Raw genomic sequence first — 25,120 nt, forward strand, 5'->3', positions numbered from 1 at the left:
GAGACCTTTAATAAGTGAACCTGGAAGTGGGTCGAACTGGCAAGTCGTCGGTTTGGCAGTATTCACCATCTGTTTAAGATTTTCGAGTGACAGTTCACTAAAACGGGACCAAGTCCCTGGACAGCCACCATGTCGTGCATCTAGGGATTTGAGTGCTTTAGTATGTGTTTAATTAATATTGTCTTTAGCAATTTCTTCCTGTATGCTCTGGATCTTCTTAGTAAAGAAGACCATTATGTCGTGGGCAGAATGGGTGGAGCTATCTGGGATAGTCTGTTGCCTTGTTAGCGATGCTACAGTGTCGAAAAGGGCCTTGGGATTGTTCTTTTGTGACGCAATCACTTTCGAAAGGTAGGCTGATTTTGCAGAGGCCAGGGCCGCTTTATACTTCAACAAACTATCACACCAGATTTGATGGAAAACTTCAAGCTTGGTAGCGCGCCATTTTCTTTCAGATTTCCTGCATTCTCGTTTAAGGGATCTAGTTTCATCATTAAACCAAGGTGTGCGTCTTTTAGGTCGTAATTTATGCCGGATGGGCGCAACTAAATCCAGGGCATTGGCCAGGGTAGCGTTAAATTCATTTAGGAGTGGTTCGATGGAGCCTATGTAGGAAGGAAAGGACGCAATTGCTCCTGGAAGAATATCGGAGAGCTCAGAAACTGTGCCTGTGCTTATATTGCGTCCGGTGAATCCTTCAGTTTTTTTGGTACTACATTTAGCTAGCACCTCAAATGTAACTAAATAATGATCCGAGATAACTGTAGTACACGATAGCACCGCCATGTTTGAGGTTGAAACTCCTCGAGTCAGAACCAAGTCGAGCGTGTTTCCATCTTTATGGGTTGGCAAATCAACCAGTTGATTAAAACCAAAAGCATCAATTATAGACTGAAATGCAACAGTGAGTGAACTGAGTGGAGAGTTCATATGAATGTTAAAGTCCCCCATAATAATAATTTTGTCTGCGTAGGTTACTAGTTCAGACAGAAGTTCGGCGAATTCGTCTAAGAAAGTTGTGTATGGTCCTGGTGCGCGATAGATAGTTATTACGTCAATTGACAATAGAGGGGACCGCATCACAAGAGCCTCAAACGTTTTGTAATTATTAGAGGTACGTGGATTAAATTTGAGCGATTTTTCAGAGATTAGCGCGACACCGCCACCCTTTTTCAACGTGCGTGCTATATGGCTGCTCTCGTAATCTGGGGGAGAAGCATAATTTAGAGCTAAATACTCATCCAGGCGTAACCACGTTTCACAGAGACCAATACAGTTAAGTTTATAATCACGAATAATATTATCTACAAGTAAAGCTTTAGGAGCGAGCGATCTAACATTCAAAAGACCAAATTTTAGCTTTGAATCATTTGACTTAGCTGTAGCCTTTGTAGAGATTGTCACGAGATGCCGGTTGTGTGCGTTGGGCTTCGGGTGTCGGTTTACTCGTAGAATCGACGAAGAAATGATGGTTGGATTAGACAGATCTTCATGTCGTTGCTCCATCAACTTCACACGCTTCCCTGCACGACATCCTCGCTTCTGTTTTCTATCTTTTCGCCGTCTTCGTCTCCGATTTTTCTTCTTTTTCTTCGGTGGAGCGGGAAAGCAGGGCGAACCCGAGTCCCTTTGGAGCTCATTTGGGATGTCGTGGGTGGTATAAAAAGTGCCCGAAAAGTCGAAATTTAGACACCCACCTAGTCGGATGAGCTCCTCCCGACTGTAGGTCTTATTGGCCACGCATGTATCCAAAAAGGAAAGCAGGAGGACAGTGGTAAATAGTAGGATAACCGGGTAACAATCAGCCGCAACGTAAACACGCGCCGCCATGTTGGAAACCGCTGTTTGAGGACTATGTTAGGAGTGACAAGATTGGATAGATTGAGAAATGAAATTGTGAGAGACCGAACTGGAGTAGTCGTGGAACTGAGCAAGCGTGTTGATGAGAGAGTACTCGGTTGGTTTGGACACATGGAGAGGATGGATGAGGAGCAAATGTTGAAGAGGATCTACAGAGCAGAGGTAAATGGAAGGAGCCAAAGAGGAAAGCCACGATTGACGTGGATGGATGGTGTTATGAGTGCACTGGAGGAAAGAGGTCTAAATGTAGTGGAAGCTAGAGCACTTGTTGGTGATAAGAATGAGTGGATAGGTGGTGTGAAAGGATAGTGGGATGTTTGGACGTTGTTGTGGGCAGGGCACCTGTATGATGCGGCAGGGGTAAACGAGTGAAAAGCGGTCGGGCCCTGCTGTTGGACAAAAGAGTGTGTTGTGTCACCCTGAACACGTCCACAATCCCAATATCCTTTCACAACACCTCTCCACTCCTCTCTATCACCAACAAAAGCTCTAGCTTCCATTATATTTAGACCTCTTTCCTGCAGTGCACTTTTAACACTGTCCATCCACGTCAATCGCGGCCTTCCTCTTGGTCTCTTTCCATTTACAGTGGGACATCGCTACTTCGCGGTTCGATGTTCGCGGCTTCAGAGCTTCGCGGTCTGTAATGGTCAAAAAAAAAAAAAATTGTGGGGGAGGTCACTCGCGACGGAGCAAGTTCGGCGGACGCGGCGTCACACGGCGCGACGCGAAAAAAGGCGGCGGGGTGTCGGGCTACCCCCGTAACTGGGGGGAGCCCGCTCGTCCGACGACCCCAGTAGCGCGGTGCGAGACAGGCGGCCGTCCGCGTGCGGCGGGCGAAAGGCGGCAGACGTGCACCGGACCCCCGTAACTGTGTCGGTGTTGTGCGTATCACGCCCGAAAGTACCCGCGCCGCGGGTTAGGGGCTCGCTCGCGGGAGCGACCGAACGGCACCCACGGTGCAGCGCAAGTAAAAACCCTGTCGTGAATTTGTCTCCGATCGTCCCGGGTGGACGTAAAATCGCCCAGCTGTACGAATCTTAGCGGTGGATCACTCGGCTCGTGCGTCGATGAAGAACGCAGCAAGCTGCGAGAACTAATGTGATTTGCAGCTGTCATTGGCTGGCAACCAGTTCAGAGTGTCCCCTGCCCACTGCCCGGAGATGGCTGGGATGGGCTATAGTCCCCCCGCGACCCTAATAAGGATAAGCGGTGCAGATAATGAGATGAGATTTTTTTTTTTTTTTTTTTTTTTTGAAGGTGCGCCGCTACTTCGCAGATTTTCACTTTTAGCGGGTGGTTTTGGTCCCCATTAACTGCGATAACCGAGGTCTTACTGTACTTCTGCTCTGTAAATCCTCTTCAACATTCGCTCCTCATCCATCCTCTCCGTGTGTCCAAATCAACCAAGTACTCTCTTATCCACACGCTTGCTCAGTTCCACTACTACTCCAGTTCTGTCTCTCACAATTTCACAATCTATTTAATTCTGTCACTCCTAATATACTCCTCAAACACTTCATATTAAAAACATTTTATTTCCTTCTCAAATCTTTGTTCAGGCTCCAAGTCTCTGCACCATAAAACACAGTCGGCACAATCACACTCTCATACTGTCCCCTCGTAACATCCATACTCCTACTCTTGTTGCTCATCACTCTCCTAAGAGCACCCAAAACCTTGCTTCCTTGATTCACTCTGTGCAATACCTCGCATTCCATTCCACCAACTGCAGCTGCATCACAACCCAAGTACCTAAAGCTTTCAACTTCTTCCAGCACCTGTCCATGCAACCTTACTTCTAACGCCATGCCCACTCCATCACGTGAACACTTCATCACCTTACTTTTCCCAACATTCACGCATAACTTACGCCAATCACACACTCTTCCAAACTCCATTACCAACCTTCTCAATGTTTCCTCTGAATCAGCCACAAGCGCTGTGTTTATAAGTGCATATGGACCTGGCTCAGAAAGAAGATATGAAGTACCAGGAAGAAATCAGAGTGGGAAGAAATTGATTGAGTTATGTGTGGAAAATGAGTTTGAAAATTATAAATGAGATTTCAAATACATTGTTTAAAAAGAGGAACGTGAACAAGCATACTTTTGTCAGAATGAATGGTGGTGAGATGGTGGACAGAGCACTGAAGGGATGTTAAGTAGATTGTCGGATGTGCATGTTTCCAGAGGTGAAATGAGTGGCATGTCTGATGATTTTTATGTGGAAGGAAAACTGAGAATAGATGGATCATGGAGGGCTAGTTATAGGAAGCGTGTGAGGGAAGAGGTGAAAATGTCAAAGTTGAAAAAGGCAGAAAAGGAGAGAGAGTTTAAAGAGAGAATACGGGGAAGAGTATGAACGGATTAGTAGAAGAGAAGTGGAGAATGTGGAAATGGAATGGAAGTGGTTTAAAGAGGCAGTGTTAAGGAGTGTGAAAGAAGTATGTGGAATAGAAAAGTTGGTCGAAGTATTAGGAAAGGAAGTGAATGGTGGAATGATGAGGTCTCAGAGGCTGTGACAGAAAAGAGACGTGCATTTAAGGAGTGGCTGCAAGATAAGAGTGGTGATGCGTATGAAAGGTATGATATGAAAAAAAAGGTTGGTAAAAGTGGTAGTGGAAGCAGCGAAAAGGAAAGCAAATGATGAATGGTGTCGAGGAATAGGAGTGAACTTTGAGGAAAGTGTTCTGAAAAGAAGTGAAAAGAGTAAGGAAGAGCAAGTCTGGAAAGGAAGAGAAAGTGAAAGATAGGGACAGTAGATGGTGGTTAGTAGTAGTGCAGTCAAGACGAGATGGGCAGTATTTTGAGGAGTTGCTGAATGTGGAGGATGGGAGAGAAGTGAGAGTCGAGGCGATTGGTGGTATGGGGAGTCACCCATGTTGGATGATTTAAATGTGAAGCCTGTGGAAACATGGGAGGTGCAAGACGCAGTGAAAAAATGAAAGGAGGGAAGGCGCCTGTGTTGGATGGTTGTACTGCTGAATGCTTGAAGAAAGGTGGCACAGCTATGATTGAGTGGTTCGTACACTTGTTGAATGTATGCTTTTTAAGTGGTGTGGTTCCTGTTGACTGGTGTAGTGCATATGTGGTGCCAGTGTATGAGGGTCAAGGCGATAAGTATGAATGTAGCAATTCGAGAGGTATCAATTTTTTGTCTGTCTGTATAGGTTAAGAGAGTGAGAGGAAGAACATATGAAGTGGTGATGGAGGAGCAGAGTTGTTTCAGGAAAGGAAGAGGATGTGTGGATCAGGTGTAGTACAACAGGTGTGTGAGAAATATTTGGTAAAAGGTAAGGATGTTTATTTGTCTTTCATGGACTTGGAAAAAGCTGTGATCGAGTCGATAGAGAGGCTTTGTGGCAGGTGATGTTAATGTATGGAGTAGGTGGAAAGTTCTTGGAAGCATTGCAGAGTTTTTATGTGAACAGCCTAGTATGTGTAAGAGTAGGGAGTGAGACAAGCGAGTGGTTCACTGTGTTGACTGGTGTGAGACAGGTTGTGTGTGATGTCGACATGGCTGTTTAATGTGTACTTGAATGGTGTGGTGAGATAGGTGAATGCAAGGGTATTTGGCAGAGGTGTACAAATGATGGATAACAGTGGAACCGTGTGGCAGATAAGTCAGTTGTTGTTTGCAGATGACACAGTGCTTGTGGCTGATTTTGAGGAAACATTGAGAAGGTTAGTAATGAAGTTTGGAAAAGTGTGTGATAGGTGTGAATGTTGGGAAGAGTAATGTGATTAAGTGTTCACGGGATGGAGTGGGCATGGCGTTACAAGTAAGGTTGAATGGACAGGTGCTAGAAGAAGTTGAAAGCTTTAGGTACTTGGGTTGTGATGAGGCTGCAGTTGGTGGAATGGAGTGTGAGGTATTGCACAGAGTGAATCAAGGAAGCAAAGTTTTGGGTGCTTTGAGGAGAGTGATGACTAACAAGAGTATGAGTATGGATGTAAAGAGAGGACTGTATGAGAGTGAGATTGTGCCGACTGAGTTTTACGGTGCAGAGACTTGGAGCCTGAACAAAGATTTGAGAAGGAAATAAAATGTTTTTAATATGAAGTGTTTGAGGAGTATGTTAGGAGTGACAAGATTGGATAGATTGAGAAATGAAATTGTGAGAGACAGAACTGGAGTAGTAGTGGAACTGAGCAAGCGTGTGGATATGAGAGTACTTGGTTGGTTTGGACACATGGAGAGGATGGATGAGAAGCGAATGTTGAAGAGGATCTACAGAGCAGAAGTAAATGGAAGGAGCCCAAGAGGAAAGCCACGATTGATGTGGATGGATGGTGTTATGAGTGCACTGGACGAAAGAGGTCTAAATGTAGTGGAAGCTAGAGCTCTTGTTAGTGATAGGAATGGGTGGATAGGTGGTGTGAAAGGATAGTGGGATGTTTGGACGTGTTGTGGGCAGGGCACCTGTATGATGCGGCAGGGGTAAACGAGTGAAAGCTGTCGGGCCCTGCTGTTGGACAGAAGAGTGTGTTGTGTCACCTGACCCGAGTGACATGGCCGCTTTCTTGTGTCCCGTTTCATCTGGAGGGATGAAAGCATGACCAACTTGGGTGCTGAGGTGCTTAACTTGTTTGGGTGTTTGGGCATTTGGGTTGGCCATGGTCAAATTTATTTTGTGTTTTTTGCTACTTTTTCCTTTTTTCGTTTCTTTGTTTTTGTGTAGGTGTTTGTCTTGCTGTCAGTCACCCCTCTCGAGGGATATGACCAAGGTAGATAAATAGACTATATGGACGAAATTAAAATAAGAATCGTCTTTATTGTCATTGATGACAATATAGTGAATATGCTTTACAATTAAATTAGACATAGTACTCCAGGATAAACACGGATGAAAAAACTTGGAAGAGAATAATAATGTAAAAATGAATGTTAAGATAAACTGGCAAAGAAAAATGTCATAGTTGCCATAGACGGGATTTAAACCCAGGTCTCCTGCGTAGCATGCAAAATTGTTAACAAGGAACCAATGAATATCCTTCAGAAATACAACATGTTAGCATGCAATTCAATTTAATTGAGCCAGTGCGCCAAGAGGGAACACGTATGATAGGGGAGGCCAGGACACCCAGGAGACAGGAAAAGAGACTCAGGAGGATAGGACAACGAACTCAATGAAAGAAATGGACGTCATCATCTGCGATCAAAGGACAACTGCCAACAAGCCAGATTTTCACCTTTTTCTTGACGACAATGCTCTTTTAATATTTTTGTCTAACAATTGATTCACATCTTCATAAAACTCAATAAAGTACTTTGTTCAGCAGTTAGAAGATGATGGGTGACAACTTTCCATTTCGAGATCTGTGATTCTGAGATCGATCCTAGAGGTCTATAGATGTAGAAGATGTAGTGAACATGCATTTATCCTAAATATCTACTGCTGGCTTTGACATGGACGCGCCATGTCATACTGACTCGGCCTACGTGCAATTGATTCAGCCAAATGCGTTGGCCAGACTAAACCACCCTGCGCTAATTCCGTTAGCCTGGATTTCATAATTTCACTTTTCTGCAAAACCAAATGGCTTTCATCTGGGAGAGTTTGTGTAGGTCGCGGCTGCAAATTATTCATTTCGCACATAAGAAGGTGGGAGAAAAAGAGCACTGTCAAAACGGGAGTTCTGCCAAATTCATACGAACAAAACTCAAATGGAAAGTTGTGTTTCCCTCTGCTTTCAGAATTTTTTGGGTCTAATAAATGCATTTATTGTTAACACTACAGACCTGACAACAGTTTAGCAGTTTTAATTTGCGCTAAGTAATGTACAGCAAGCATTTATTTTACTTACTACAACTATTACTACTTTGGCTCATATGCTAGTGAGACTTGTTTGTTGCATTTTCCGTCTACCGCATCATTATCATCATCGGTTACCTCCTCCTGTTTTTTCGTCAATTTTCAACCACCTATCTATTAAAGATTGAAATACCACCAATAATGGACTTAAAAAGGGAGCGTATCAGCTACAAGCTATTTTTTTTTCCATCATTACCAGTCACTCTACTTGAGTTTAAACTAACTTGGTTGTGTTAGTTACCGATACATTCACTGTTTTTTAAATATATTAGACACCTGCAAAGAAGATCACGTAGGATGCTAGTTCGTAATTTTGACCATTATTCATTAATGTTATTAATTGTTTTGACTATTATGCACTGTTTACATCAATGTCACTCTTGACCAATCATGTTTCTGGTCTTTAAATTCCACATCCTTTAGGGCATTCTGTTAGCTAGGAGATTTTAAAAAATAAGGTCATTGGAGGGCTTTTAGAACATGATGTAATTTATGATCTAAGGTTCGGGCTTTGTACTGTTCTCCTGACAAGTTCAACATCCATTGATATCTTCTCTCGTTATTTTGAGAGTCTACTAAACTTAAAACTTAACTGTTGCATTTTCAGACAACTCAGCCGTTGTACATCTGTATCATGTTATAAAAACATTTTTGAGATCATTAAAAAATAAATACTCAAAATAAGCATCTGGTACTATGCAGTTATTTGTTTTTATATTGTAGCTTTTTAGCAAGTCAGAGAAAATAAATATTTTATATTTAAATTATTTGTAGTTGTTTGAAATTGTTTTGTTTTTCTATTTGGGTGTTTTGGTTTTGTTTTCTTAGCAAATACTTTTCACATTTTAATTATTTGGTCTCCGACCATTAAATTGTTATTTTGATGTATGACTTGTGATTCTTAAATGTTTTGCTAAAATAATGCCAGAGCAAACCAATTATCTAATAGAGCTACAATACAAAAGTAAACCCCCTGGAAATATTCAATGCATTATTAAAGATACTTAATTACATGTGCTTACTTGTCAATCATTGTCTTGAAATCCAAAACACCAGCAATCAGTTTGGCAGCAAATCTGGAGGGGAGAAATTAAATGAAATAACTGTACATGCATCCTTGGTCAAAAAATAAAAATCAAACAGGTTTGGGCAAAAATAAACATGTACAGTACAGTAATTGCATTAAAGAGGTTACCTGGGATTGATTGAATGTTTATTTATTAGGTTAGATAGAATTTCTTCAACTTAATGACTAAAGTTTCATAATTGTACAATTAATAAAACAAGGTTCCAACCATATAATACAACTACCAAAACCTAAACCTATGCTTCTCTTTTTAAAAATTCCATTGGCGTAATATTTTTTTTTAGAACTTAAGAAGATTGTTTATTAACTAATGACAGGGATGTGATTTGACCAAAGTGAAATTATCTGAAAATTAGGCGGGGGTCTGGGGGCCGCGGGCACCCAGCTAGGTCCAGGGCAGTGCCCTGGTGGGGGGACAGGTGGGGCGAAGCCCCCCGGAGCTCATGGGTTTTCCGTGTTTTTAAGTACTTTCAATGCACTCAGATGACAAAGAAATAGACAAAACAACAGCATAAATTTTCAATGTATTTTGAACTATCCCATATAAAATTACAGTTTAAGTCAACTCAAAATCAGTCACATTAAAAAACATTGGACTGCCTTTGCTTTTAAAAACTATCACTGAGAATATCATCATATCTAACTCATGTGATTACTAAGTTAACACATAAATCATGTTGAAGAGTTCAAATTTCATGAACAAATAATTGTATCATGACCAAATGAAAAGTAACTCATATTAGAACATACCACAAATGTCTTTTGTTATAGCAGAAGATGTTATCTATAAATGAAAGTACTGTAGTGGGTTGTACATAATTCACCCACGGAACCATTGTTAGTTAGCGAGTTCCTAGGGGGACTCTTAATCGGCCGGTGTTGTGCCCTTTTCCGACTCCTATGCAAATTCCTCCCCCCCTGATCGTATTCTATATAAAACGCTTATTAAAACAATAAAGCGAGCTAATTATAATAATTGGGAGATCCTAGTCTATATAACGCGTTTATTTAAACAATAAAGCGTGATCTTATTCTACAAATTGCGTTTAACGCGGATGAAAATGTCACCAACGTCAATGTACGCTTCCGACAAAAGCGATCGTATTCTATATAATACGCTTTAAAAAAAATAAAGCGAGCTAATTATAATAATTGGGAGATCCTTCTCTATGTAACACGTTTATTTAAACAATAAAGCGCGATCGTATTTTACAAAATGCGTTTGTTAACGCGGATGGAAAAGTCACCAACGTCACTGTACGCTATGATTTCCGCAATCACAACTAATTGTACACAAATAATATTTATTTGATTTACTATAATATCCGTATGTAATGTCTTTTTTATTATGAATGAAACCCTGGTTGCATTGGATCCCGCGGTGTAAACAAATTGTTGTTTTTTTGCATTTAAAATCGGAGGGGGGGAGGAATTTGCATAGGAGTCGGAAAAGGGCACAACACCGGTTATAGCCACTCTCGTGTTTGTTTTGTTATTGCCAGTTTAAATGTCATTAAAGCAGCTTTCGTTGGCACCGTTGTTTGACACTCCGCCTACGACTCCCGTCTCTGCTCGCTACATTGGATCACGTCGGGGTCACCAACATTTGTAGATAATTCCTTCTCTAACCAGTCCGATCGAAACTTGTTTTTTACGATCTTAGCAATTTCTTTAACTCGCGGAGCATCTTTGCGTTCATTCTCGGACATCTTTCTTTAAACACTCGGCAAAAACGTGTGAGAAATGAACAATGGCATACTCCTACGCCTTTATAACAAGCGCGTTTATTGGTCAACACGGAGACTTCAACCAATCGCAAGTACGTTTCATTTCAGTTACGGAAACACTAAAATGGAATGCTGTCGAGACGAAATCGTTTTTTTACCAATTAAAAAATCGGAAATTTTAAAATTTTATTTTTGGAGATAAAAAAAGCGGAATTCCGCGAATTAGGGGAAAAATCACATCCCTGTAATGATTAGCCAACCACTAGATGACGCAAAATTTGACATACTTTCCCTTAACAGATAGGCTCCAGCTTTTTACCGTCAGCCACTTTTTCTTTATGTTTTCTCAACAATTTTTCAAAGTTGCTTATACTGAATCCATTGTAAATTTGTAATTGATGAACAGATGATAAAAATGTCAACTGCCAATCAATTACGAAATCAATCAAAGGTTTTGAGCATCGTGTACCTACCTTATTTGTCCTTGCTTGTCATTGAAGTTCATTCGAGGCAAAACCAGACCTGGACTTGAATGAATCACCACAGGCAGACGATAATCAAGGTAAGCTACCTGCACCCACCACTCTGACAACTACAAAGACTCAGTGACAGCCTCACATTATATGAAACCAATAACACTGTACTAACACAAACACATCACTATAGTTACATCATAAGCCAGTTATGTCAAACATACGGCCAGAGGGCCGGATCCAGCCTGTTGCATGATTAAATAATCAAGCCTACCATAAATTTCTGAGCATGTAAAAAAAAAAAGCAAGTCTCTAGCTCAGGGGTCGGGAACCTATGGCTCATGAGTCACATATGGCTCTTGTACATATTGCTCAGAGATAAAATCATTCTCGTGCATATTTCGTCTGATTTTTCCAAATCTGACAAGCACTGAGTCGAGCCTTTGACACATATTACTGATGCAACGTTAGTATTTGGAGTGGTTCAGTCCAGTATATAATGGGCATACTTAACACTACACAGTCAAGGAGTAACACCAACAGACCTGGTTTTGGCTGTATGTCGCTAAGGAATCATTATATATATATATATATATATATATATATATATATATATATATATATATATATATATATATATATAGGCTCATTAAACACTATAGGTTCACTGTTGAGACACTTAAAAAACCCACATAAAAAATGTAATCAGCTAGAGATGCCAGCTAAGCATACAGAGCAATTTGATTGGGTGAGCGTTAGGAGTGGGCGGGCCTGGGACACGGCACACTTTTGCCTGCCCAGCACACACAAATTAAATGTGTCCAGTATCCTCGTCTGCAGTATTTTTTTTTACATTTTTACATAAGAACTCTTCTTACACCTTTGCTATGAAACCATTATTCTTTTTTTTTAAATGGAAGTCAAAACTAGCCTCAATGATTCTAAGTAATTGGTGGAGGGAGACAAATTTAAAGTGGTTGACATGGGACACAGCCTTTGGCATTAATCTTACTATATCAATCACCGAACGTCACGCAGTGAAATAAAATGTGATGAAAAATTAGATTTAGTCTGGAGAGCGAGTTCTTCGGGTTTACTCAAATTTGTCTTAAAATATATGGTAAAATTGAAATATTTTACTATTATGGAATTTTGGGTCAAAACGGTTCCCGGCCTCTGACCTACGTAATTTCAATCAAAAGCTCTGATTTTTTTAAATAAGTGCAAGCCGAATGCTCTCTCCGCTGCAGCTAACAAAGACAAGAAAGTTTGATCACATTACCACGATTTCAGCCAATCTGCACTGGCTCCCTGTCAGCTTAATTTGTGATTTTAAGGTTCTGTTTGTATTTTACAAAATCATGCATGGACTTGCTTCCTTATATCTTTAAGATTTAAATTCCCCCTATGTTCTGATCCAGAGCCTTCGCTCTGAAAATGCTGGTCTACTAGTGATCCCAAGAACCAACCAGTTTTGCAGGTTCGAGAGCGTTCTCCATTCGGGCCCCGGTCCTGTGGAATGCTCTTCCCCCTGAGATTTGATCTGCACCCTCAGTGGAACTGTTTAAGTTTAGGCTTAAAACACAAATATATTCTATAACTTATGAATGAACTATATTTCATGTTGACAATATCTGTGTATTGTTTGTTACTGCAACATCTGTTGCAGCCTTGGTCATCCTGGGAGGGAGAATACCTCATGAGAGAATACCTTCTTAAGGTTTCTTCATTTAGCTTTTTTTGAGGTTTTTGAGTTTTTCCTTGCCCTCATGTAGGTTTTAATCAGGGGATGGCGTAATAATAGTCTGTAGTTTGCAATAATCTGTGGTCTGTGCAGCCCTTTGAGACTCCTTGTGATCAAGGGCTATACAAATAAACGTGACTTGACTTGTTGAGTATTTATAGCGTGGTGAGTTTGTTTAGGTGTAAAATTGCATTCACTCAACTGTTAAAATAAAGCACTTAATACATTCAAAGGCAAAAATGAACATCTTTTTTTCTGATTGTTTGTGAATACGTGTTTGAAAAAATATGTGCTCGTTTATAACAGGAAGTGGCAAACTTCTACCAAAATCAAAATCTAATGTGATCGTTGGACCCGACCAAGTCTTGCTTCAAAAAAAGCAGCCAAAGACTTAAATACTAGTTTTGATTCAAGATATTTTGTTTTTTAAATTTGAAAATACAGTAGGCGTTTTTAAGGGGCAAAAAGCTGTAGTGTAACACGTAAGTGCTGGGAGATATGTAAGATCCCTTTTCATCTGTGATTTTAATATGTAGGGTAGGTTACTAATGTAGGCAGAATGATGAAGCATAATACTGAAAATAGAGCTAAAAAATGATTTTTACTGATCCTGCCCGCCTCAGAATAGAAAGTCTGGATCCGGCCGCAGAGTTAAACTAAGTTTGAAATCCCTGTCTTAGGCAGTATGTTTTAACCTTATGAAGAAGCTCACCCAATTTTCTTTGTTTTGTGCTCTCTTCTCAAGGCCTCTCTGCAGACTTTCACCAACCCCTCCAGGTTTCTGAAAGTCATTAACTATTTCCTTTGTGTGGTTCAGCTCATCTACCTCCACGATTGGCTCCAATGCATTTATGTAGCGCTCAAAAGTTTGCTCCAGAGGGGGGACTGGCAGACTGGGCAACCCTTTCTGGTGCGTCAAGTACCTGCCAGTGATTCGGGTTGCTGAAACTGGCTTGACCAAATGGCAGGGTTTGACAAAGCCACCTTGCTTTGACATCCCTACCTTTACCTGAAAGATAAAATATGACAATAGTTAAAAGTGTTGTCTGGTAATTGAAACTATTACTCTCTGCTGCCATCTCCTGGCTTGAAGTAATGATTGCAGACTCAGTCAGGTCATCAAGTACAGTACGTGCATTTTTTAATGTGCTCGAGATAACTTTTCTTTTTCAACTTTTTGGGGGTTTGCGTTGGCGTTACTAATTCTCTTTCTATTTTCACGCTAAACAAAATAAAAACTGTAATGATGTGCATAATGTAAATAGCTTCAACATGTCATCACTTTTTTTATTTTCAGGTGATTTGTTCATTCTGTGATATGATGTTTGTTGCAACATGACTAAAAAGTCGAAATAAACCGAAAATACAAAGTCACCCACCTGTTCTATATACCTATTGTGTTGCTTGTCTTGGAACAGCATTGCTATCCATCCATCCATCCATTATCTCCACCGCTTATCCTCAGTAGGGTCGCGGGGGTGCTGGAGCCCATCCCAGTTATCTTCAGGCAGTGGGCAGGGGACACCCTTTACAGCCAGCCAGTTGCAGAGCACACAGGGACAGACAATTTGCTCGCTCATTCCCACCTAGGGACAATTTGGACCGGCCAATTTGCCTGAAATGCATGTTTTTGGAATGTGGGAGGAAACCGGAGTCCCCGGAGGAAACCCACGCAAGCACGGGGAGAATATGCAAACTCCATACAGGAGGTTCGATCTCATGACCTCAGAACTGTGCCGATCAAATTAGATGGCCGCAGTGGAAACTCAGTTGGCCGTTGTTAACACATACTGTACTAAAAAAGAGAATATATTCTACTTTTAACTTTTTAAGGACATCTCAAATGACGCACCCCTCTTGTAAAAATTACTCTTTTATCTGTAATTGCTGTTTCATTTCATTCACCCTGTGAAAAACTGTAAGAATCATCCTAAGTCACATGTGTCTGGACTGTTTCATATGAAAAATACAAAATAAAAATAGCATCTGCGTTTCCTTGCAGGAGTTTGGAGAAGCTTTAGCTCCTCTCTACAATTTATATGAAATCTAACAGCAACATTTCCATATTCAGGTACTCATTTTAATGAAGAAATAACTCATAATTCAATCATAAAATCGATTATTTAATGTAGTTAATTGTATGCCATTTTTTACAATTTCCTACCTCTATGGGTTTTGAATAAACTGTAGTGGAAAAGAATTAAAATCTTGTTGTGTTTTCCATTGCTTTTTAAACAATGCACAGTTTACAAACACTACAAGAGGGAAAACAACCCACTCAATAATAGTTTTATAATCAAATCTTAAATTCTTGAATCAAAATGTATTGTGAACCTCCGAAAAGACTCGCAGACCTCCAGCTAAGGCACGTTTTTTATGGCATTAATATACTGGTACAGCCCCCGTTAAAACAGTTTTCCTACCTATGTTGGCTGATGGGCTAAAATGAGTTTGACACCCCTGTTCAGGGTTGTTCTCAACTTTTAGCCTAAAGTTAGCTTATACAAATAATTGAAAAAAATATATGTATTTGTGTGGCACTCACTTTGTGTGATCCAAATGGTAAAATAAACAAAGACTAATGATTCAAGGCAGCACGGCGGGTGAGTGATTTGCTCGTCCGCGACACAGTTCTGATGTCATGGGATCAAACCTTCCTGAGTGGAGTTTGCATGTTCTCCCCGTGCTTGCATGGGAATTCTCCGAACACTCCAGTTTCCTCCCATATTCCAAAAACATGCATTTCAGGTTGATTGGCCGGTTCAAACTGTCCCTAGTTGTGAATGAGCGAGTGAGTTGTCTGTCTCTGTGTGCCCTGCGACTGGCTGGCAACCAGTTCAGGGTGACCCCTGCTCACAACCCGAGGACAGCTGAGATGGGCCCCAGCACTCCCGTGACCCTTCTGAGGATAAGCGGTGCAGTTAATGAATGAATGAATGGTTAATAATACTTTATTTTAATTCTGTATTTTACATACCCTATTGAGCAGAGTCCTAACATATTGCCCAAAATGATGATTAATTAATCTAAATGGAATCGTCTTTATTGCCATTGAGAACAATGTAGTGAACATTGTTTGCAACGATATAAGACATAAACACACAATACTGATTTAAAAGAGGAAGATTAGATAAAAAATGTAAGAATAAATGAGCAAAACATATGAAAGGTACTGTATTAAGAGCACTTGGAGACTAGATAATAGTGAAATGAAAAATAGTGTATCGTAACAACAGCGCAATAAAAAGTAGTGCAACAAACACATTGACAGCACGAAAATTACCTTATAAGTTGAGAAATTAGTAAATTTTCCAATGCAAATGGCAAGATATGTATTTTCACAATTATTTATGGGACATGGCACTGCTCACGTCTCATTAAAACTGATTTGTCAATTTAATTAGGACGAGTTTGTTCGAACAATTTTATTGACACTATTAACAGCAAATAAACAATGTGAGGTTTGAACATTTTTTTCTCGACAATCTTATCAGCAATCAAGCATATTCACAATTTCGTTATGTCTGACAATATGACGTTTTAACATTTTTTTCTGACATTTTTTGGTTTGAACAAATTTATTGACACTAATAACAAAAAACAATAAAAATGAGGAACGCTTCACTAATATTTGCTGTTGTAGCTCAATCTGATATGTGTATGCAATACTGTTTTCAAAATACAGTAAGAACAGGTAGAAGTTGCGCAAAAGTAGTAGTGACGAAAAGACGTCTACTATATTATAAGAGAAAATAAAGGAATATATATTTTTTAAATCCTTTTGTTTTAATGTAATCGTATGCTTACGTTTTTTTTTCTTTGATGACTATTATTTTTTAAGATTAAAACAAGAAACAAAAACTGTTATGGAGAATTGACAGTGTCGCTGTCAACAAATTATATGCCAACACAAATTTAAGTAGTATTTTGTCCTTAAATAATTTTACAGGATTATTAATAATGCCATTTGTTTTTTCTGTACTATAATAAAATTAATTTGCTTCCAAATTTGGATTAATCTCAAACAAAATAATGCCCTTTTGATATTTTATGCTAGCTTTCGGGCTGTACATTGAAATTACACACGCACAAACACGCGCAAATTCCCAGAAGTAAGTAAAAATAAACATTCACCTTTTGCCTAGTTAGCACACAGCTAGCAAATAATGTAAACTAATCGACCATCAGAATGAAAACAGCAGCACTCGAAAATTAGGGTAGTATAATTTGTTTCCTCAAACGATCAAACAGTTGTTAACAATGTACGATGTGCAATATGCAAAGAGTCAACTTAGGTTCTCACCATTCTGCTGCAAATGCCCCACATTCTCAGCTTTTAGAAACGCCTTCCGTATGATCACAGTCAGAGCTCGAAGTTCATCAAAGAACTTCCAACCAGTTAAGAAATGTATTTAGCCTTTAAACAGACGCACACAGCACCCTTACAAAACGGATTCCGTACAATAACAGAACACGACTGTTATTCCTTATGCCTATAATCAGGTAATTACAGGGAGAAACCAGGTATAAAAGCAACGGAAATCACACCTTGTTGGCACTTCCTGTATGAAAAGTTGACCAATTACTTACATCATTTTATACGTTTCATATTTTCTTAACACCACTGTAACGAATTGACTTAAACAGCAGTAGTAAAAAGGGTAGCTGATAAAAAAGGTAAATAAAATAATGACTGCAAATATGTTTTTGTTATACAACCTTATCACCACTTGTGTCGCTAACGAGTCACGTCTCGATTTCCTCCCCTTTGTACTTCGCGAAGAAGGTGGACAGCTTCGCAATGGCGGAACCAAATAAACAGTCCGGTAAAATTCTTCAAAATGTTGATTTTCAGCGTATTTGTATATTTTTTACGCAACTACTAGTATGTCTTTCAAATAAAAAACATTGAAATGAATATAGTAAGTTTATCCTCTACATAAACGTGCAACTTTTAAATCGTAGTATAAATATCACAATCTCAAGTCAACTAACGAAGATTTTTTTTTATGCGCGTTCAAATAAATACATTTTGTGTTACCAATCTAGGTGATCCTGTGCATTAGTCAAATACTAAGTTGTTCTTCTAGTTGTTGAGTACAAGCTGAAATAAACCCAGTTATTTATTGAACTCATTCAGTTTATTTGAACTATATTCATCCATTAAAAACAGTTCTAATAATACGTAGACACTAACTAATCACTAATGTTTTTAAATTCCTTGACATAATCCATTGTTGCGTGGTTTCATTTTCTATAGGAAATCAGTTGAAATATCCAGAAAGAGCCCATTACTGAGATTCAGATTCATAACATCTGAAGTTGACATGCATTCGACCAGTGTTTTTCAACCAGCGTGCCGGTTGCCAGGATACCTAGTCGAGTGTGCCACTGGAAACTACCCAAATAAAGCTTTGCAAAAAGCATGCTATTCTTAAGATTTTTTGATTTCTTCCAGGGATCAGCCAAGTAGCTTTAACATTTTTTTGCTATTAGTAGGTGACAGCAGATACATATGTTTCTTTTTATATACTAATTTATCAGATCATGAGGTATGTTAGTTATTATATATACGTTATGTTGTTTTGTATTGATGAAACTGTTTAAGATTGCCCTGCAAAAGGTTGAAAACATCAAATAAGGTAAGAATCTTGCACATAAGTTTGCTCATTGAATACAATTAATTATATACGGTTTTATTCCCTTGGCAGATCATTTTTTGCTCATTTTAAGCTGTATTTTTGTATTGCTTTTTAGAAAACGAGCTAGAAATGTAGTAACACTTGAAAGACAGTTAAACATATTGTCAAACCGAAAACTACAGTATATTTACGGATTTTTAACCAAAGTAACAGTGACCACAAATGATAAGTCATGTCATATTTATTTATACAGCCCTTAATCACAAAAACTTTATGCTGTAAATTTAGACAACATTATAATTTAATATTTAAAAGAAGAATATAAACTGCTGCTGAGTATTTGTTTCTAAATATTTCAATAGACATGTGTGCCTAGAGTATTTTTAATGAAAAAAAGTGTACCTTGGCTGAAAAAATTCAAAAATGTTGTCTTTGTTCACCAACATTCTTTCTAGTTACACAAAAATGAGCAAACCTTTAAACCATAATGCTCTTCCCACAACAAAATGTGTCAATCATTCACAGTGTTATTTTTTACGCTTTTCTCGTGTTGGTCAAGTCATGTTTATTTGTATAGCCCTTAATCACAAAGAGTCTCAAAGGGCTGCACAGACCACAGATTATTGCAAACCACAGACTATTATGACACCATCCCCTGATCTAAAACCTACAGGAGGGCAAATACTACACATATATTGTCAACATAAAATATAGGTTGTATAGAAAGTGTGTTTTAAGTTTGGATTTAAACATTTCCACTGAGGTTGCAGATTGAATCTCAGGGGGAAGAGCTTTCCACAGCACCGGGGCCCGAAAGGAGAACGCTCTCGAACCTGCGGATCTCTTCTTGGTTCTTGGTTCTTCACTAGTAGACCAGCATTTTCAGAGCGAAGGCTCTGGACCGGAACATAGGGCGAAATTAAGTCTGAGAGATATGAGGGAGCAAGTCCATGCATTATTTTGTATACTACCAACAGAACCTTAGAATCACATCTTAAGCTAACAGGGAGTTTTATTTTCACTCAGACAACTTTATTTTAATGCAAATTTCTTTATGACCGCCCTACTGTAGGAGCTGCATCTGAGGGTGAATCGATGGCGATTACAACATCTTTCATGGTACCCAAGAAAGAAATAACCATGGTACCAGACATGGGCAAGTGGAAGCGCTCTCAGGTAAGTCACCTGTTGATGGACATGGATAACTAAATAGACTTAACTTTCATTAACAAAAAAATATTCAAAAGTCAGAATAAAAATATATAAATCAAATACAATATTAAAAAAACACTATAGATCAAAGTAAACCTCAAACAACAGGACTAATCCTGTGGACCAAATAAATGTACTTGAGCATTTTGCACCATGATAGATATTGTCAATTTTATGATTTAATACTTAAAAAATGTATTTAGAAAAAAGTCGATGTTATTCATTGATACAATGAGACCTATTGAATAGATTTATAAACTCATATGTAAACGATGGAAGAGAAAGTGCTGAAATCGTATCTGACAGGTGGGACAGCAAACAGAAACAGAAAACAAACAGATGAGGGATCCTCTACCATCGCAGAAAATGTCTTACCTTACTGCTGGAAAATGTTGTATAATTATTGTTATCCCAAATAAAATATAAATAATGATCCTTAAAATGGGCAAAATAGTATGATATTGCAGGTAGCAAAAGCATGTTTTACATTTTAAGAAATGTTTTTAAGATGAGAAAAAAATCAATAAAACTATATTGTCTGCCATTTGAAACAATGTTGCTAATTTTGAGTTTTTCTTTTTTTATTTGCCAAAACAACATGTAAAAAATGGTCACAATTACAAGTTTCAATAAGGGTAACATAACAATAATAGTTATATCAATATTTAGTAAATCCTCTTTTAAAGAAATGACTGCCCCTAAACGCTTTCTTTAGCTTCCAGCAAGGGTCAAGATTCTGCTTAAAGGTATTTTTGACCATTTTAAACATTCTTGAAAATTATCAGGGGGTACCCAAGCTTTTTCATACGACTTTATGCACAGTATAATCCGGACAATGAGAATCTACTTTTTTCCTAAATTTTAAAACATTATTTTTGCATAATGATTCGACCAATTTATGTATTAAGTAGGACATCATCTAAACGGAATATATATCATTGACAATTGCTTGTACTTTAAAGAAGGCACATGCCTGCAAATGTATGCAGAAACAAGGGCATACAATTTGATTGAAATCTGGAGGCCTGTGACCTACAACTTTGTCTTTTAGTTGACTGGAACAGGTCTTGAGAAGCATTTTTAAATTGCCAAATTCGCCTTTTCCAAATAGAGTGCCACAAACAAATTGACCACCCTAAAGTGCCCTAACTACACAAATATACCTCAACCTGACCTTTTTAACAACACACCCTCTAGTGCTGTGTTACTGGCACTGTTTGGGGAAAAAAGTAAGTATGTGACTAAAACTTTGTCTCAACTATTATATCATTCTATCATTTGTGCTTCTAGTCTGATCACGTTTTTTCAACGCAAAAGTAATAGGCACGACTTAGAATCAAGTGTCACCTTATAGGTTTCTATGGTAGTTAATTCACTTATTTTTAAAGAGTTACATTTACTAGATTATAAAACTTAGTAGCCTTCAGATGTTTCTCATTTAGATTGTGTTCATTGTCGGATTTTACGATATTTGGTGTATTCCAAAAAACAACAAACAAATTTGCCATAGGGTTGTCATATAAGATGTATTTTACGTATGTTTAGGCTGGCTTTGTTTTAAACTGGATGTCAAATCTCAAAGTTAGTAGGTTCACTCACGAGTAAGCAAAAGCAGCATTAGCGTGTAGTGATTTCACAAAAATAAAGCGGGGAAAATAACTGTAAATGCAATTCCTTGTCAAAATGACACTGCTTTTCACAACTAAGGTTGTGTATTTTCTTTTGAGTGAACTGAAAAATCCTTCAAATTTTGAACAAAAAAAAACTGACAACAATGACATTTTTGCTATTCTGTTGCAATCAATTTTGGCAGCCATTTGGCTGACTGCATATTTAATGTGTATTGTATCATTTTTTACAGGCTTATGTGGACTACATGGGATTCATTCTGACTCTTAATGAAAGTGTGAAAGGAAAGAAGCTAACATGTGATTACAAGGTTTCAGAGGTATTCTGTCTCCTTTTAAATCCCCAAATAGTTTTTATTTGATGTTTGATTGCATTTTTAGTGATGACTATTATGGATTAAGGATGTTTTGATATCAGAAGTATTGTGGTATCACATTACTCTACACAATTTTGTCATTGACCACATTTGTTAAAAAGCACGTGTTGTGTTGCATTTGCATAATTTCGTAACATAATTTTATTTTTACATTTTTTGGCCGCTTATGTGTAAAACCCTCTAATCGCCAGCAGAAGTGAAATAACTTTCTTTATGTAGCATAAAAAGTGAAATTTTGGGGCATATTATTTTGCGCATTTTTCCTTAAGATGTATTAGGTTATATAGATTGAACTTGACTTAATTGTCTCATATCATCAGTCATTGGTGTGTTTTTTGTTTATTTTATTACAGACAGTGGAGAAATTACTCAATCTTTTAAGGACTCTTGACAGATGGATAAATGAGACCCCACCTGTTGACCAGCCATCCCGCTTTGGTAATAAAGCCTTCAGAACCTGGTTTGCTCAATTAGACCAGGTTAGTCTCACATTCTGCTCTCCTTACATTTGATACTATAATAATACTCATATAAATGACTTGTCATAGGACTAATTACATTTGTAAGTTTCCGTTTATGAGAAGTACACAGTAAATGTATAATCAGCCACTTTGAATATAAAATGTGTTGTATTCTGGCAACATGGGACATAATGAGACTAAAAGACTAAAGCGAGGCATTTGTCTTCAGAAATGTTTGGCACCTTTCAACAAAACAGTTACAGTTACTAGTTATTTCATTTGAAAATTAATTCGGTTAAATATTTTTGCATTTTTGAGAGCTTGCAAACACTCAGCCGAGACACTCTATATCCATTTTGTCTCTGAGCTTCAAACTACTCAAAGATATTATCCATTTCTGGGTACTATCAAAGAATTTTTCTTTTTTCTCCACGTATTGCGTATTGCAAAAGATATTTTTGCAAATAAATCGACCAAAATTCAGCACACAGTTACTGTAAAGATTGTGCTCACGTTTGCCTTATTTATTTTGTGTTTGTGGTTCCTGTATAAGTCATGCCCCATCCCCACGCGCTGCCTCCCTTTGCTACTGGTGACACATAACCAAATATGTGCATATAAGCCCCCCCCTTTGATTTCAGTATTTTATTTTATGGTTTTCAATTTGGCAAAGATGTGAGAACATACGGAAGGGAAAATATCTCCATGAGGAGAAATTCAGCATCCTCATACTCTGTGCTTTAGACAGTTCCTTAACTGTATTCAATTGTACTTTTTAGGTCAATCTAAACAAGCCTACCCTTCAAATAGTGTTGCTGGCAGATCGAGGGCTGTTAGTGACAACATGAGTGATGCAGTGGTATTGGGCAATCAGAGGACACTGTAATTCAGGATCTGCATTCAATAAGTGGCAACGTAATGCAGTAACGCACCAAGTAGTAATCACAGTGGAGTTACAAAATTTGATTGAGAATGCGTTAGAGTGCTCGATGCTGAGAAAAGTGAGTTCCAGGTAAACGTTAGTCCTAACACTGGTCTTCACACACAACGGAAAACCCAACTCTTAGGAAAGTTTAAACATTGGCATCTTACGCTCTTGCTATTTTACATTTATCCATTATCCAATATATTCCAGCCATACATTTTAAGGAATTGAAGATATTTCTGTCTCCAATAAACCTCTTGTTTACATCTTTTTGCAGTTAACATTAGAACAGATTTTTATTTCAAAGTCAAAAATAATGGCTGATTTTAACTTGAATAAGAGGTTGCAAAATGCTTAAACAGGCTTGGCAAGTTAGGAAAATTAATTCAATAGAAAATTTAGTGAGTGGTTTAAAAAGTAACCACCTGTGTAGAACAGAAACATCAGTAAATGAGTTAACAAAGCCATCAATTTAGGATGAGAGCTTTAAAATCTTTAGAGTCTTGGGAAAATCTGGTTTAAAAGAGTCACCCATCCAATCAATGAAAGATGTCCAGTATATTTTATAGGTACTGAAAGAAATGTTGCTGTCGGTAGGAAGCAGAAGCCCTGGTTTCAGCAGTGCTACCTGCTGACAAACAGGCCGCAGCCCCAGAGATAGCTGTCTACTTGAAAGAGTCTGTGGGGAACTCCACCAGGATAGACTATGGAACAGGTATTATCTTTTGTTATTCAATTCATTTTTGGGAAGCTGCACTGTTTTTCCGAGGCAAAAGCCATTGTAAAATTAAGACATCAGCAATTTTGTGTAAACTTTGCTTGTTTAAACTAAAAGAAATAAGGCTGATTTAACTGCTTTGTTTGGTTCATTCATTGTGCCTGGATACTATTTTCTTCTTATTCCCAAATTACCCAATGGGTACCTTTTACATGCAAGCAATATTAAAATTGAAATGGGTATTCCAGTTATCTAAAGCCATGTAAATGCATACAGAAGTCGGATTGTAGTCTTAGGGATTACTTGTGCATGTAAACACATAAACATTTAAATGGAGTGATCGCATTCCAGCACATTTTGTTTTTGTTTTGGGGAAATCATTTAATAAGTGAAAAAATACATACAGTGAACAGAGCTGAGGGCGTTGAAGACTCCTGCAATTGTCCCATCGTTGAACACACGCATTGTTTTGGTTTTATTATCAAATGTTTTCACCTGCAGGGTGCTTGTCACACCTTTTGTCATTTCGATGACTTGATTATGCCTTTGTAGTCATTCAATTTCTGAGGATCCTTCACAGTTTCGCCAGATGTATATTTACTGGTCTTTACTAATCTTTCTTTTTTTTTGTGCCATGTTCCCTCTCATTGATTTAACCACAAACTCCATATTCCGAACCAGAAGTAATCACAGAGAAGGAGAGATACACATGCGCATGCAAAATATCGCGTGATTTATGAGATTCTGTAAACAATGGCTAGAGAAAATTGCATTTCGTTATTCAAAATATTTTTAGGTTTGCTCATCACTTGCCTAGGATGCCACATTGGCCTTGCCTATAAATAGAAAAGTGTCACGTAAAATAAATTTTATTTAATATCGAGCTAATGCTGTTTTAAAGTCTGTTCTTTTTTACTGTTCCTCATATTATATCTGTTAAGAATGTCTAAATCCACCAATGAAAATACATTTGGTTTGACAATTAAAACTTCATGTAGTCACTGATTTTGGGCAGTGTAATCCAAAAAGAATCAATTAAAAAGGGTTTTTGGATTTTTGATGTAAGATCCTCTCTGAATTTCAGCATAATCCAGCACAAAGTGTATCACAGTGTGGCGCCAAAGCGCCACTTTTCATCAACGACGGTCTTTCCTGCCATCGCTTGGCCTTTTTATGGTGTATCAGTATGAGCACAGAAACTGAACAGATAACGGGGTAGATGAATGAATGCATATAAAGAGCAGGGTTTTGAGGGTTATTTCAAAAATGTAATTCGATACAGTTACTAGTCACCTGTTGAAAAATGTAATCTGTAACGTAATGCGAAAACCCTAATAATGCAGTAATGTAACTTGATTACTTTCGATTACTTTTGGATTACTCTTCATACCAAATATGCAACAAAAAAGAGAAGAAAAAACAAACATAATAATAATACAATTAACAAA

At 38.2% G+C, this 25,120-nt stretch overlaps 2 protein-coding genes and 1 pseudogene across 11 annotated transcripts in view; 2 read left to right on the forward strand and 1 right to left on the reverse strand.

The window, feature by feature from the left end:
• crata (carnitine O-acetyltransferase a) overlaps positions 1 to 17,282 on the reverse strand; it is a 33,868-nt gene extending 16,586 nt beyond the window's left edge. Inside the window, exons 1-4 of one of the 2 annotated variants that reach the window (XM_088319684.1) lie at positions 17,013 to 17,282; positions 13,422 to 13,718; positions 10,966 to 11,084; positions 8,701 to 8,754 (exon numbers count right to left, since the gene is read on the reverse strand). In XM_088319684.1, coding sequence (XP_088175810.1) covers positions 8,701 to 8,754; positions 10,966 to 11,084; positions 13,422 to 13,718; positions 17,013 to 17,036 — 494 coding nt within the window. In that variant the 5' untranslated portion in view covers positions 17,037 to 17,282. Of the gene's footprint in view, positions 1 to 8,700; positions 8,755 to 10,965; positions 11,085 to 13,421; positions 13,719 to 17,012 lie in introns of those variants that run through there. The other variant, XM_088319685.1, reaches the window with a different exon arrangement.
• On the forward strand, positions 2,896 to 3,005 carry LOC148351165 (5.8S ribosomal RNA; annotated as a pseudogene; the record flags this gene model as incomplete).
• Positions 10,182 to 25,120, forward strand: part of ptpa (protein phosphatase 2 phosphatase activator) — an 88,162-nt gene continuing 73,223 nt past the window's right edge. For 3 of the 9 annotated variants that reach the window (XM_088319692.1, XM_088319693.1, XM_088319691.1), the window contains exons 1-6: positions 16,604 to 17,386; positions 17,493 to 17,535; positions 19,424 to 19,527; positions 21,425 to 21,511; positions 21,922 to 22,047; positions 23,552 to 23,669. In XM_088319692.1, the coding sequence (XP_088175818.1) occupies positions 17,511 to 17,535; positions 19,424 to 19,527; positions 21,425 to 21,511; positions 21,922 to 22,047; positions 23,552 to 23,669 (460 nt within the window). In that variant the 5' untranslated portion in view covers positions 16,604 to 17,386; positions 17,493 to 17,510. Of the gene's footprint in view, positions 11,055 to 16,594; positions 17,387 to 17,492; positions 17,536 to 17,618; positions 18,352 to 19,423; positions 19,528 to 21,424; positions 21,512 to 21,921; positions 22,048 to 23,551; positions 23,670 to 25,120 lie in introns of those variants that run through there. The other 6 variants (XM_088319686.1, XM_088319689.1, XM_088319695.1 and 3 more) reach the window with 6 other exon arrangements.

The sequence above is a fragment of the Urocampus carinirostris genome, chromosome 16, assembly GCF_059441175.1.
Source record: "Urocampus carinirostris isolate Australia breed hairy pipefish chromosome 16, RoL_Ucar_1.0, whole genome shotgun sequence".
NCBI lineage: Eukaryota > Metazoa > Chordata > Actinopteri > Syngnathiformes > Syngnathidae > Urocampus > Urocampus carinirostris.